The 13940-nt window shown below is 41.8% G+C and overlaps 1 protein-coding gene across 1 annotated transcript in view; it reads left to right on the top strand.

Annotated features, from left to right (window-relative positions):
* The first annotated feature begins 201 nt into the window (after nt 1-201).
* LOC130738000 (uncharacterized) overlaps nt 202-13940 on the top strand; it is a 17778-nt gene continuing 4039 nt past the window's right edge. Inside the window, exons 1-2 of the mRNA XM_057589879.1 lie at nt 202-1018; nt 1089-1837. Of these exons, the coding sequence (XP_057445862.1) occupies nt 202-1018; nt 1089-1837 (1566 nt within the window). The remainder of the gene's footprint in view (nt 1019-1088; nt 1838-13940) is intronic.

The raw sequence follows: 13940 nt of genomic DNA, 5'->3' as shown, positions 1-13940 counted from the left end.
TGCACTAAACAGTTTGTGAAAAGTCACTCTTAAACGTTTTGCCTAAGAACTAATATTCTTTTCATAAAACAAAGTTTTAAAAAGTAATTTTCAAGAACACAATTCAAACCCCCCTTTCTTGTGTTACTTTATTGCATCTCAATTGGCATCAGAGCTTAGTCTCTAGAAACTAACATCTTAACAGGTGTAGAGTAAAGATCCATGGCAGAAGATTTAGCAAAAGCTACGGGCTCATCCACCAACAAGCCTCCATTCTTTGATGAAACTGAGTATCCTTATTGGAAAACTCACACACAACTATTCATTGAATCCACAAACTACAGGCTCTGGGACATCATTGAAAATGGCAACATCGTTCACAAAGATGATGCTGGAGAACCAATAAAGAAGGATCAATTGACAGAAGCACAACGCAAGGATTATCAACTTAATGCTAGAGCTAAGTTATTCCTATTATGTGCTTTAAGCAAATCTCAGTTGGATAAGGTTAATGGCCTAGCAACGGCCAAAGAAGTCTGGGAAGCTCTAGGGTTGGCATATGAAGGTACGGCAAATGTCAGACAAGCCAAAGTAAGTATACTTGTGGCTGAATATGAAACCTTCAAGATGAAGGAAAGTGAAAGCATTGATGACATGTTTGGAAGATTCCAAACCATTGTCAATGGGCTTAGGAATCTTGATCGCAAGTATGAAAATGTTGATCAAATCACAAAGATTCTAAGATGCCTTCCCAGAAGATGGAGACCTAAAGTCACAGCCATTCAAGAAGCTAAAGATCTCAGCACCTTGAGATTGGAAGATCTTTTGGGATCCCTAAAGGTCCATCAGATAGAGTTGGCTCACGACGAAGGACAAAAGAAGGAAAAGAATATTGCTTTCAAAGCAAACAGTTCAAAGGCTGTCCAAACAAAAGAACAATCTGAAGAAGAAGAATCCTCGGAAGAAATGTCAGACGATGAACAAGCCCTCTTCAACAGAAAGTTCAAGCGTATGTGGATCAAACAACAGAAAGGAAAAGGTACTTCAAGGAAGGACAACAAAAGAGATTCAAGCTTGACAAAAGAAACCGTTCACTCACAAAAGTGAAGGTGGCTCAAACTTGGACAAAAGCAACATCACCTGCTTCGAGTGCAAGAACCCAGGACACATCAAGCCTGACTGTCCAAAACTTGCAAAGAAATCAGGCAAGAAGCCCTTCTACAAGAAAAAGAAAGCACTAGCTGCTGGATGGGATGAATCTGTGGACGGTTTAGAAGATGAAGATGAAGGCGAAGATGATGATGCACTCTTTGCTCTTATGGCTTCTGCAGAAAGCTCGGAGGATGAAGATGATGATGAGGTAAAACCTGAAAACCTTAAAGAAGAATTCAACGAATTACTTGAACATTCATATACTCTATCTGAAAAATACAAAGCTTTGAAGAAACAATTTGCTAAATTACAACTTGAACATGAAAAGGTTTTAATAGAAAAGGATCATGTGCTTAAGGAGAATATTGCTTTGAAAGAACAAGACTCTGTTAAGGAAGTGACTTCTCTTAAGAAAAGAATTAAAGTACTAATAGATGATCTATCCATATTCACTATAGGACATGATAATCTAGTTAAACTTTGTGGAAATAATCGTGAACTGTATGATAAAAGTGGACTAGGATTTGATAGTGAATCAACTTCATCTAGTGAATGCATGTCTGATATATCTTTTATATCATCTGAGATTGATCAAAACAAATTTGTTGTGAACTGTAAGATTGAGCGAGCTGAACGAAAATCCTCCTATGAGAAGAACGTTCCCGCAAAAGTGACCACTAACCCCTCAGGACCCAAGAAAATCTGGGTACCTAAATATTCAATTATATCTATTGCAGACCTACTTAACAGAACGAAGGAAACGCCAACAATGGTACCTGGACAGTGGATGCTCGCGTCACATGACGAGAGAAAAGTCTATGTTCCCAAAGATCCAAACTAAAAGAAATGGTGGAACAGTTACCTTCGGAGGAAACCAAAAGGGACTCATCATTGGTGAAGGTAATGTTGGTAAGGAACCTCTTCCTGTGATTAGTAACGTTTTGTTGGTTGAAGGATTAAAACATAATCTACTTAGCATAAGCCAATTATGTGATAGTGGGTTCATTGTTTCCTATAATAAAGTGAAGTGTAGTGTCACTGCTACCGATGACAAGATCATCTTTGGAGCTACTAGTGACAATTTATGCAAGGAATTTTCAACCCTCATGCAAAGCGAATTCGAGATGAGTATGATGGGAGAACTGAAATTCTTCCTTGGTCTTCAAATCAAGCAAGAAAAAGATAAAATCTACATACATTAGACTAAGTACATCAAAGATATGCTCAAGAAGTACAACATGCACAATTCAAGCAAGATGAGCACTCCTATGTGTAACACCCCGATTTCGGTGGCGTCACTTTAGTAACCAAAAGTAAACTTAATGCGGAAATACGTGATATATTTTTTTTTCCGATATAATAACTAAGACAAGACTGAATTAAATAAAACCCAAATGCTAAAAGGTAATAAAACTAATATACAATATATAAACAGCCCCCGCTGTAAGTAACAACCTCGTCACGAGTAACCTCCAGTGACGGAAAGAAAACTGTAACGCCCGTAGGCAATATGTACAAACCAAATAAAAAGGTGAAGTGTCCGCAACACCATCCCTCAAAACTGAGAATAAGTCGGCCCAGATGGCCTAAAACATGACCTCCTAAGTCCAACCAACTCCCTGTGATTCCCGTAAAGAAACCACACAAAAAGCTATAGGTGGGAAACTACCCTGTTCCCAAAGGAACAAATGATGTTCAGAGCTAAGACTCTACTCCTACTCTAATCCCATCTCAAGGAGCTCACACCAGCACTAAAACCTACATGCTAGTATGATCGTCGTCCGAATTCGAAATTCAGAACGACCTAGTCTATGTACACACTCCGTCCTCCTCTCGCGACCGCGATGCGCTCCGGTTCCGGCATCTCAAATCTAGTTCCCCCCGAAGGGTGAACCATCGTGAATCAGTCCGTCATAGACATCTGACAAAGGGCGTTTGTCCGCCAAAGCACACACAGAAGACGCGAGGGTCAACTCCAAAGAATTATATAAATAATACCACCAATAGATATATATAAGAGAATAGCCACTTAGGCTTATAGCTAGGGATAACATTCTAGGGTTGTATATTTCACAATGAATATAAACGCAGTAATAACAGATAGCATGTATCAAATAGGATTAACAATTATCAATCGCACTCAACAACTAAGTCAGTATGCATGTTGCATGAAATGCAAATGACGGTTAACCCAGTTAACCAAATGCATTCCGGAAACGGATGGACATCAACGGATCAATCCTAGCACCAGCAACGGTGGGACCATTTCTGCCCGCGTGCCTCTTACACCACACAAAGGTAGCCAGATCTGCTACTAAGAGTCGCCTAACAGCGCTCTTACGCGGAAATCCGGGTCTTATGACCATTTTGGAATCCACCGAGGTCCGGTATCACGCTGTGTATTAACCTCCTATGTATGCATGAGTGCAATGTGATTAGCCAAACAACGTCTCCGACCTCACTCGACACGTCGCCACGTGTTCTAGCTAAATTAATGTCTCTAAAGAGAATACCCTAAGGTAAAAGTCGATTCTGCGACAAAATACAATAATCCTAAAATGAGTGCAAACACTCACGATAACTCTTCGAGTCATCAATGCTCTCACGAAGTCTCACGCTTCAGTGGAGTCTCACACATTCACAAAGTCTCACGCTTCAGTGAAGTTTTATGCTTTCACGGGGTCTCACGCCCCAGTGAATTTACACACTTGCACGAAGTCTCACGCTTCAGTGAAGTTCCATGCTATTCACGAGGTCTCACGCCTCAGTGAAGATCCATGCTTTCCACAAGGTCTCACGCCTCAGTGGAGTATCCCGCATTCACAAGGTCTCACGCCTCAGTGAAGCTTCATGTTGTTCACGAGGTCTCACGCCTCAGTGAAGATCCATGCTTTCCACAAGGTCTCACGCCTCAGTGGAGTATCATGCATTCACAAGGTCTCACGCCTCAGTGAAGCTTCTCGGCACATCCCTTGGATGGCTAAACAAACTGCTCCCAGAGCGAATGAGTATCAACATACTCAGAACTCACAATCTTTCTCAACCCTTGGATCCGACGACACTTCTCGCTTTCCACAACTAAGATTCAATCCTCAACTTGCACTCGAGATTGTTATCATTATTTAAAGGTTTAGAGGTTGTTTAATGTCTTATGAATTTTCCTTATAAAATAATATCCTTTTAGTCTTATCGCAAATCTTATGAGTCTTCAACATCCACCAAAATCCCAATTAACTCCCCGAGAATGTCTCGATCCGTCATAACCATAACAAGGCTCGAACTCCGTTCGTCCCGTCAAACTTTCTCAAACTCTCAAAATAAAATCGGCATGACTTGCCCGTTATTCTCACTCCTCAGTACCACAGATATATGTGAAATAATATAGTTAAATTAGTGCAATCCAATAAGCATAAACAGCATATTCCAACACATCCTAGATTAACCATTTAGCACATAACATGTGAATCATTTAGCACACAATATCAAGGCATCATGAAATCAACAAGCTCGGCCGAAGCCTCAGAAATCATTTCAGACATTTAGCAATTAAGTGCATAACACATAAATCAAGTCGAATTCGTCGACACCTAAAACATTATCTAGTAATTCAGAGAGTAGCCCTCACCTGTAGATTCTCCAGGACGATCTCCTAACACTTGTTCACAATCAAAGGCTTGCTCCTCTGGGAATTCCTCAAAATCACCTTTAGAGCAAAACCACAGAAATACTATCAGAATCTATCGAAAACTAAGCTATTGATACTTACTAAGGTTACTCGAAGTAATCTATACCCTAAGGTACGATAAACTAGCGCGAAAGACAAGTTTTCGGAAAAGGAAATTTTCCCCCTCCTCCTCTATAGGCTCGGCCACTTTAGGTAATTAGGGGACTCGATTTTTCTTCGATCAAACTTGGTTCCTATGCTATCATTGGCCGTAACTAAGGGTATTCTGAACTCGAAAAAATTATCGGATCAAAAACTGTCGCAGGGGTATTTTGGTCATGATTTTTAACTTAGAAATTTCAAAACTGAAATCCCAAAAACCAAATTTTGCAGGGACGTCACCAACGACGTTTATGACAACTAATCCTACTAACACTAAGCTAAGGCGATAGTTTTCAGCCTAAAGGTTGAAGCTTTACTCCAAAAACTCCAAAAATGGGTATTTTAGGCTCAAATTGATTCCGGCGGAATTCCGGCGACATAACGGAAAATCTAACCCGGCAGAAGTGATCTTGGGCACATATAGAAGAGGTTTAGAATCAGCAATGAAAGGTTCAGGATAGTTTTGCAAAAACCCATAAACTATCAGCTCAGAAAAGTCTACAGAAAAGCTATGGAAAAAGCGATCAGAGGTAAGGATTAGCGACTATACCTCGAAACCTTGAAGCAGCAACTAACGGATCAACGATCAAGCAAGAAATGAAGAAAATCTTCTCCTCCTCCTCTCCTCTCAAACTCGCGGCCTTGGTGGGTAGAAAATGGTGGAGTTTTGTGATTTCTTTTCACTTGCTTGCTATATAAAGAAGATGGCAAATCGCGGGAAAATGAAAGTTTCGCGAATCTGATTTTTCCGGCGTCATTCTCCGTGAATTAATAGATATGTTTTGGCAAAAGAATTCCAAAACCATAAAAAGGTCTCCTTGTATTTTTGGCAACTAATGCATAGTCGGTATAAAACTATTTTACCCGATAAGTTGCTTTTTGCATCGAATGTCGGAATAGAAAACTTCCTTCTGAAGAAAGATTGAAATCCTCAAGAGAAATGGGTGTACGCGTGTAGAATATTCATTTGAAGCTCTGAATAGAAAAAGTCTTCATTGTCGAGAAATTCTAGGGTTTTGAAATACCAGGGATTCGGTTTCCGCAAACTTCCGATGATTGGAATCGGACGTTCGTAGATTCTAGAGTTTCGCCTCGAAACGATTGTGATATATGGAAAAAGAGAAGTTCTAACATTTCTCTGAAGATTTTTGGAATTAACTTCCGTCGTGCCTAAAAGTGAAAATTAGCTATATACTAGGGTTTCTGACCTAGGTTTAAGCGTAAAACGATCGTGCTATAACTTTTATCGATCATAATGCAATCCTTGAACTTTTCCTGAACTTTCTCCTTCATAAATATATTTCATTTAATAAACTTTCGTTCAGGTTTCCCTTCACATTACATCAACCCTAATCGTGAATAGGAAGTTTATTCACTTAGCATAAGCTTAAAAACTTGGGCCTTACACTATGTATCCAAATACAGTCCTAGACAAGAATGATGAAAGTTCACCCGTTGATCCAACATCGTACCGAGGAATGATAGGATCTCTATTGTACCTTACCTCAAGCAGACCTGACATTATGTTCAGTGTTTGTCTATGTGCCAGATTCCAGGTAAACCCTCAACAATCTTGTAACACCCCGATTTCGGTGGCGTCACTTTAGTAACCAAAATAAACTTAATGCGGAAAAACGTGAATTTTTTTTTTTCGATAATAACTAAGACAAGACTGAATTAAATAAAACCCAACAACAACAATAATCAGAACTAATATACAATATATAGACAGCCCCCGCTGTAGTAGTAACCTCGTCACGAGACGCCCGTAGGCAATATATACAGACCAAATGAAAAGGGTTAAGTGCCCGCAACACCATCCCTCAAAACTGAGAATCAGCTGACCCAATGGCCTGAAAATAAGACCTCCTAAGTCCAACCAACTCTCTGTGATTCCCGTAAGGAAACCACACAAAAAGCTATAGGCGGATCTACCCTGTCCCCTAAGTAACAAATGAAGCAAGACTGTCTGAGCTAAAACTCTACTCCTACACTAATCCTAACTCGAGGAGCTCATACCAACACTCAAACTATGTGCTAGCATGATCGTCGTCTGAATCAGAATCCAGAACGACCAAGTCTACTAACCCTGTCCGTCCTCCCCTCGCAACCGCAGTGCGCTCCGACGCTGGACTCACGGGCTTAGGGCCCGAACCCTGATCATCGATGATCGCAACGGAGGGTGCACTAGACCCTGCCGAAGGCACTCCCACTGGAATCTCCTCTGAGGGATCCTCCTCCTCTGAAGATGACGGTGGCGGCGGTGCTCCTCCGAATCCTGGTCCGCAGTGAACGCCCGGTGGCAAGTTGAAGCTGACAGAGCATCGCCTCAACACTCCTGACCTCAAGAGTCCTCCACTGTCCACGTGATCCTCCATGATACGCCCCGAATACGTCGCTCGGTGGCTCGCGGGGTCAACCACCCACGACCCGGGGTCGTCCTGATCGATCATCTCATACCTAATCCCCCCCGAAGGGTGGACCATGGTGTACCAGTCCGCAATATTCATCTGACAAAAGGCGTTGTCCGCCAAAACACACACAGAAGACGCGAGGGTCAACTCTAAAGAACTATGTAGATAATAAACCCAATAGGTACAAATAATAGATAGCCACTTAGGCTTATAACTAGAGATATCATTCCTAGGGTTGCATGTTCCACAGAATCATAATGACAATAATAACAATTAGCATGTTCCAAGTAAGTTTATCAAATAGCAACCACACTCATCAACTAAGTCAGTATGCATGTTGCGTGATATGTATGCAGGTTAACCCAGTCAACCAATATGCAATCCGGAAACGGATGGACATCATCGGATCAGCCCTTCACCAGCCACGGTGGTGCCATTTCGGCCCGTGATGTCTCTTACTCCCACTGGGTAGTCAGATCAGCAGTAAACCCGTAGGTCTGCCATTTCGGTCTGCTACAAGAGACGTCTACAAACGCTCTTTCACGGCATTCCGGGTCTTATGACCATTTTGGAAACCGACGAGGTCCAGAGTACGTCCTGTGTTAATACCTCATTAATGTTGCATGTATGCAAAATGATTAGTCAAACAACGTCTCCGACCTCACTCGACACGTCGCCACGTGTTCTAGGGAAGTTAAAGTCTCTAAAAGCTTACCCTAAGGTAAAGTCGATTCTGCGACCAAAAGACACACTTCATAACGACACATAGCTGCTCCAACAGCACCACCACACACGCTGCTCCAACAGCACAATAACACACGCTGCTCCAACAGCACAACAATAAACGCTGCTCCAACAGCACAACATCAAACGCTGCTCCAACAGCACAACGACAACATACTCAACACTTGGATCCGACGACACTCCTCGTTTTCCAAAATTAAGATTTCACTTCCAATGCCTTCCTTCGAGGTTGTTATCATTACTTAAAGATTTAAAGGTTATTTAAGGTCTTATGAGTTTTCTTTATAAAATAGATTCCATTTTGTCTTATCGCAAGTCTTATGCATTTGCAGGATCTCCCAATCCCAAGTCGCTTCCAGAGGATGTCTCGATCCACTAAACAAAATCAAGGCCCGAACCTCGTTCGTCCTATCAAACTTTCTCAAAACTCTCAAAATAAAATCGGCATGACCTGCCCGCTATTCTCACCATTCAGAATCTCAGATTTCCAGTGTAAAGCATATTTAAATCATCACAATCAACAACATGTCATATATCAAGAAATCTCAACATTAACACTTAGCACTTAGCATATAAAGCATGCACCACACATCCTAGATTACCCATATAGCACATAGCATGTAAGACAATCTCAAAAACATTCAGTAGATGAATCATCTACATTGTCAGCCGAAGCCTCAGAAAACATTTTCCAATCACACACAATTCCAGTGCATAAACAGTAAACAATGTCGAAACATCGACCCTAAGCATTAACTAGAGATTCAGTGAGAAGCCCTCACCTGAAAGTTCTCCAGAATGATCAACTAGTGCTTCCTCGCACTCAAAGTGTTGCTCCTCTGGAAATTCCTCAAAAGTTCCTTTAAAACAAAATCACAGAAATACTATCAGAATCTATCGAAAACTAAGTTATCGATACGTACTAAGGTTACTCGAAGTAATCTATACTCTAAGGTACGATAATCTAGCGCGAAAGACAAGTTTTCGGAAAAAGGAAATTTCTTCCTCCCCCTTAATAGGGCTCGGCCACTTTGGCTAATTATGGGACTCGATTTTTCTTCGATCAAACTTGGTTCCTATGCTTTCATAAGCCGTAACTAAGGGTATTCTGAACTCGGAAAAATTATCGGATCGAAAACTGTCGCAGGGGTATTTTGGTCATGATTTTTAACTTAGGATTTTCAAAACTGAAATCCCAAAAATAAAATTTTGCAGGGACGTCACCAACGACGTTTATGACAACTAATCCTACTAGCACTAAGCTAAGGCGATAGTTTTCAGCCTAGAGGTTGGAACTTTACTCAAAAACTACATAAAATGGGTATTTTAGGCTCAAATTGATTCCGGCGGAATTCCGGCGACATAACGGAAAATCTAATCCGGCAGAAGTGATCTTGGGCATACATAGAAGGGGTTTAGAATCAAAAATGAAAGATTCAGGATAGTTTGCAAAAACCCATAAACTATCCGCTCAGAAAACTCTACAGAAAAGCTATGGAAAAAGCGATCAGAGGTAAGGATTAGCGACTATACCTCGAAGCCTTGAAGTAGCAACTAACGGATCAACGATCAAGCAAACGATGAAGAAAAACTCTTCTTCCTTCTTCCTTGTTCTTGGCCGCGGCTTAGAGGAGAGAAAATGGAGGAAAATTGTGTTTTTTCTTCCTTTATTTGCTATATATAGAAGGTGGAAATTCGCGGGAAAATGAAAGTTTCGCGAATCTGATTTTTACGGCGTCATTCTCCATGAATTCTAAGATAGGTTTTGGCAAAGGAATTCCTAAGCTAAGAAGATGTCTCCTTGTATTTTTGGCAACTAATGCAAAGTCGGTGCAAAGTCGGTGTAAAACTATTTTACCCGATAAGTTGCTTTTTGCCTCGAATGTCGGAATGGAAAACTTCCTTCGGAAGAAAGATTGAAATCATCAAGAGAAATGGGTGTACGCGTGTGGAATATTCATTTGAAGCTCTGAATAGATAAAGTCTTCATTGTCGAGAAATTCTAGGGTTTTGAAATACCAGGGATTCGGTTTCGGCAAACTTCCGATGATTGGAATCGGACGTTCGTAGATCCTAGAGTTTCGCCTCGAAATGATGGTGATATATGGAAAAAGAGAAGTTCTAACATTTCTCTGAAGATTTTTGGAATTAACTGCCAGCGTGCCTAAAAGTGAAAATTAGCTATATACTAGGGTTTCTGACCTAGGTTTAAGCGTGTAACGATCGTGCTATAACTTTTATCGATCATAATGCAATCCTTGAACTTTTCCTGAACTTTCTCCTTCATAAATATATTTCATTTAATAAACTTTCGTTCAGGTTTCCCTTCACATTACATCAACCCTAATCGTGAATAAGAAGTTTATTCACTTAGCATAAGCTTAAAAAAACTTGGGCCTTACATTACTACCCTCCAAAAAGAAAGTTTCGACCTCGAAACTTAAGGGTTAGTAAAAAGTTCTGGATACTGTTCTTGAATCTTCTCCTTCAGCTCCCATGTCGCATCACCAGTGTCTTTATTCCAAATGACCTTCACTAACTCGATCTCTTTCCCTCTCAACTGTTTTATCCTGGTGTCACCAATGCTAATTGGCGGTGTCTCGAAAGATAGATCATCCTTCAACTCAATATCATCCAGCTCGATAACATGTGTCGGATCCGCAATATATTTCCTCAGTTGTGACACGTGGAATACATCATGAATATTTGATAGAAATGGAGGTAGTGCAATCTGATATGCGACTGGTCCAATTCGACGAGTGATCTGATACGGTCCAATGAACTTGGGCGTAAGCTTCTTTGACTTGATTGCTCGACCAACACCCGTCGTCTGAGTAACTCTCAGAAATACATGATCTCCTTCTTCGAACTCCAGAGTTCTGCGCCTCTGATCTGCATAACTCTTCTGTCTACTCTGAGAAGTCCTCATCTTCTCTCTGATCTGCTTGATCTTCTCAGTTGTCTGTTGCAGAAGTTCCGGTCCTACCAACAGATTTTCTCCGTTTTGGTACCAACACAAAGGTGTTCTACACTTGCGGCCATACAAAGCCTCATACGGTGCCATACCAATGCTCGTATGAAAACTGTTGTTGTATGTGAACTCAATCAATGGCAATAAGGTATCCCAACTGCCCTTGTTGTCTAGAACGCAAGCGCGTAGCAAATCTTCCAACGACTGAATAGTTCTCTCAGTCTGTCCATCAGTCTGCGGATGATAAGCAGAACTTAGTCTCAGCCTCGTTCCCAAAGCTTCTTGAAGAGCTCCCCAAAAATGTGATGTAAACTTCGGGTCTCGATCGGATACAATACTTGTCGGTACTCCGTGAAGTCGTACGATCTCCGCTATATATAACTCTGATAGTTTCTCCACGTTGTACGTAGTCCTCACCGGTACGAAATGAGCCGACTTAGTCAGTCGATCCACGATTACCCAAATAGAATCGTATCCCTTCTGAGTTCTTGGCAAAGCCACGACGAAATCCATCGATATGCTATCCCATTTCCATTCTGGCACATCCAAGCTTTGTAGCATACCTGAAGACTTCTGATGCTCCACCTTCGCCTTCTGACATGTCAGACATGCAGTTACATACTCAGCCACTTGTCTTTTCATTCCTGGCCACCAATAATTCACCTTCAAGTCCTGGTACATCTTCTTCATTCCAGGATGAATGCTTAACTTGCTCTTGTGACCTTCATCCAAAATCAATCTTCTCAAGTCAGGGTTGTTAGGCACACAAACCCTATCCTTGCACCGTAGGATATTGTCACTTCCCACCTTGAATTCTGGGTCTTTACCTTGACTTACCAAATTCCTTTTCCCGAGCAGAAACTCATCTTGTAACTGTTGGTCTCGGATTTCTTTCTTCAACCCATTGGCAATCCTGATCATTCCGAACTTTAGCTCTCCTTCGGACAATCTCACATCTAAGCTCAAATCTCGGAATTGTTCCAGCAGTTGCAGCTCTTTTACCATCATCGACGAGATGTGCATCTTCCTGCTCAAGGCATCAGCAACGACATTCGCCTTTCCAGGATGATATTGCAGCGTGAACTCGTAATCTTTGAGAAATTCCATCCACCGACGCTGTCTCATGTTCAGCTCCTTCTGCTCAAACAAATACTTCAAGCTCTTATGATCACTAAATATGGTGAAATTGCATCCATATAAGTGATGTCTCCAAATCTTCAGCGCAAATACGATTGCAGCTAGTTCCAAGTCATGAGTCGGATAATTCTTCTCATGCACCTTCAGTTGTCTTGAAGCATAAGCAACCACCTTCCGATGCTGCATCAGCACACATCCCAAACCTTGATGCGAAGCATCACAGTATACCTCATAAGGTTCCTCCGGTTGCGGTAAGATGAGTACAGGTGACGTCGTCAACCGTTCCTTCATCGTCTGAAAACTAGTTTCGCACGCTTCAGTCCATGCAAAAGGTTGGTCCTTCCTCGTCAGTTGAGTCAAAGGTCCAACTATCTTCGCGAAATTCTCGATGAAACGACGATAGTATCCCGCCAAACCGACAAAACTTCTGATCTCAGTCACTGTCTTTGGCCGTTCCCATGACAATACGGTCTCTACCTTTGCTGGGTCCACAGCTATTCCCTCCTTCGAGATCACATGGCCTAAGAATTTTACCTCTTTGAGCCAAAATTCGCACTTGGAAGGATTGGCATACAACTCCTTCTCCCTCAGCACTTGTAAAACTTGTCGCAAGTGCTCCTCGTGGTCTTCGGCATTCTTCGAGTAGATTAAGATATCGTCGATAAACACCACGACGAATCGATCCAAGAACGTATGAAAAGTCATATTCATGTAAGCCATGAATATTGCAGGTGCGTTCGTTACCCCAAATGGCATCACTAAGTACTCATAGTGTCCATAACGGGTTCTGAATGCCGTCTTCTGGATATCCTCGGTCTTGACTCTGATTTGGTGATAACCCGACTTCAGATCGATCTTCGAGAATATTGTCGCTCCTCGCAGTTGATCCATCAAATCATCAATCCTAGGTAACGGATACCTATTATTGACGGTTACTTTGTTCAATTGTCGGTAGTCGACACATAATCTCGACTTCCCGTCCTTCTTCTTCACCAATAAGACTGGTGCTCCCCAAGGTGAAACGCTTGGTCGTATGAATCCCTTCGACAGAAGATCTTCGAGTTGGGACTTCAATTCTACTAGCTCCGCAGGTGCCATACGATATGGTGCAATCGAAATCGGCCCTGTTCCCGGTACGATGTCTATAGCAAACTCAATGTCGCGCACAGGCGGCAATCCAGGTACATCGCCAGGAAAAACATCCGTGAATTCTTTCACCACTGGAATACTGCCAACTTCTGGGTTCCCTTTGCTCTCCAAGCTTAGCAAAACAGAATACTCCTGAGATCCCTCGTTCAAAGCGACGCTGATGTGATTGGCAGATAGATACTCGGAAAGATCCGAATCAGGGAATACCACTCTCTTTCGGTTGCAGTCCAAAAGACAATGATAGCGGGACAACCAATCCATTCCTAGGATAACATCTAGGTTCTTGAGAGTTAGGCATACTAGGTTAGCATGGTAGATCCTATTGTTGTATGTTATCGGACAATACATGCATGCGGAATTAGCAAGTAGAGTCTTGGCAGGAGTAGCAACTATCAGATCGAAGCTCAAAGCAGTAATAGGAAGTCTTAATCTGATTGCACACTCTCTAGAGATAAAAGAATGCGTTGCACCGGAATCAAAAAGTACGGATAGAAGGTTACCGTCAATCTCACCGTCGCCTCTAATCAGTCCATCGACCCCTCAGCATCCTCACCATCCATGGTGTAGA

The sequence above is a fragment of the Lotus japonicus genome, chromosome 1 (genome assembly GCF_012489685.1).
Source record: "Lotus japonicus ecotype B-129 chromosome 1, LjGifu_v1.2".
Lineage (NCBI taxonomy): Eukaryota > Viridiplantae > Streptophyta > Magnoliopsida > Fabales > Fabaceae > Lotus > Lotus japonicus.
Note: the sequence above shows the minus strand (reverse complement) of the source record. Positions and strands in the feature narration are given on the sequence as shown.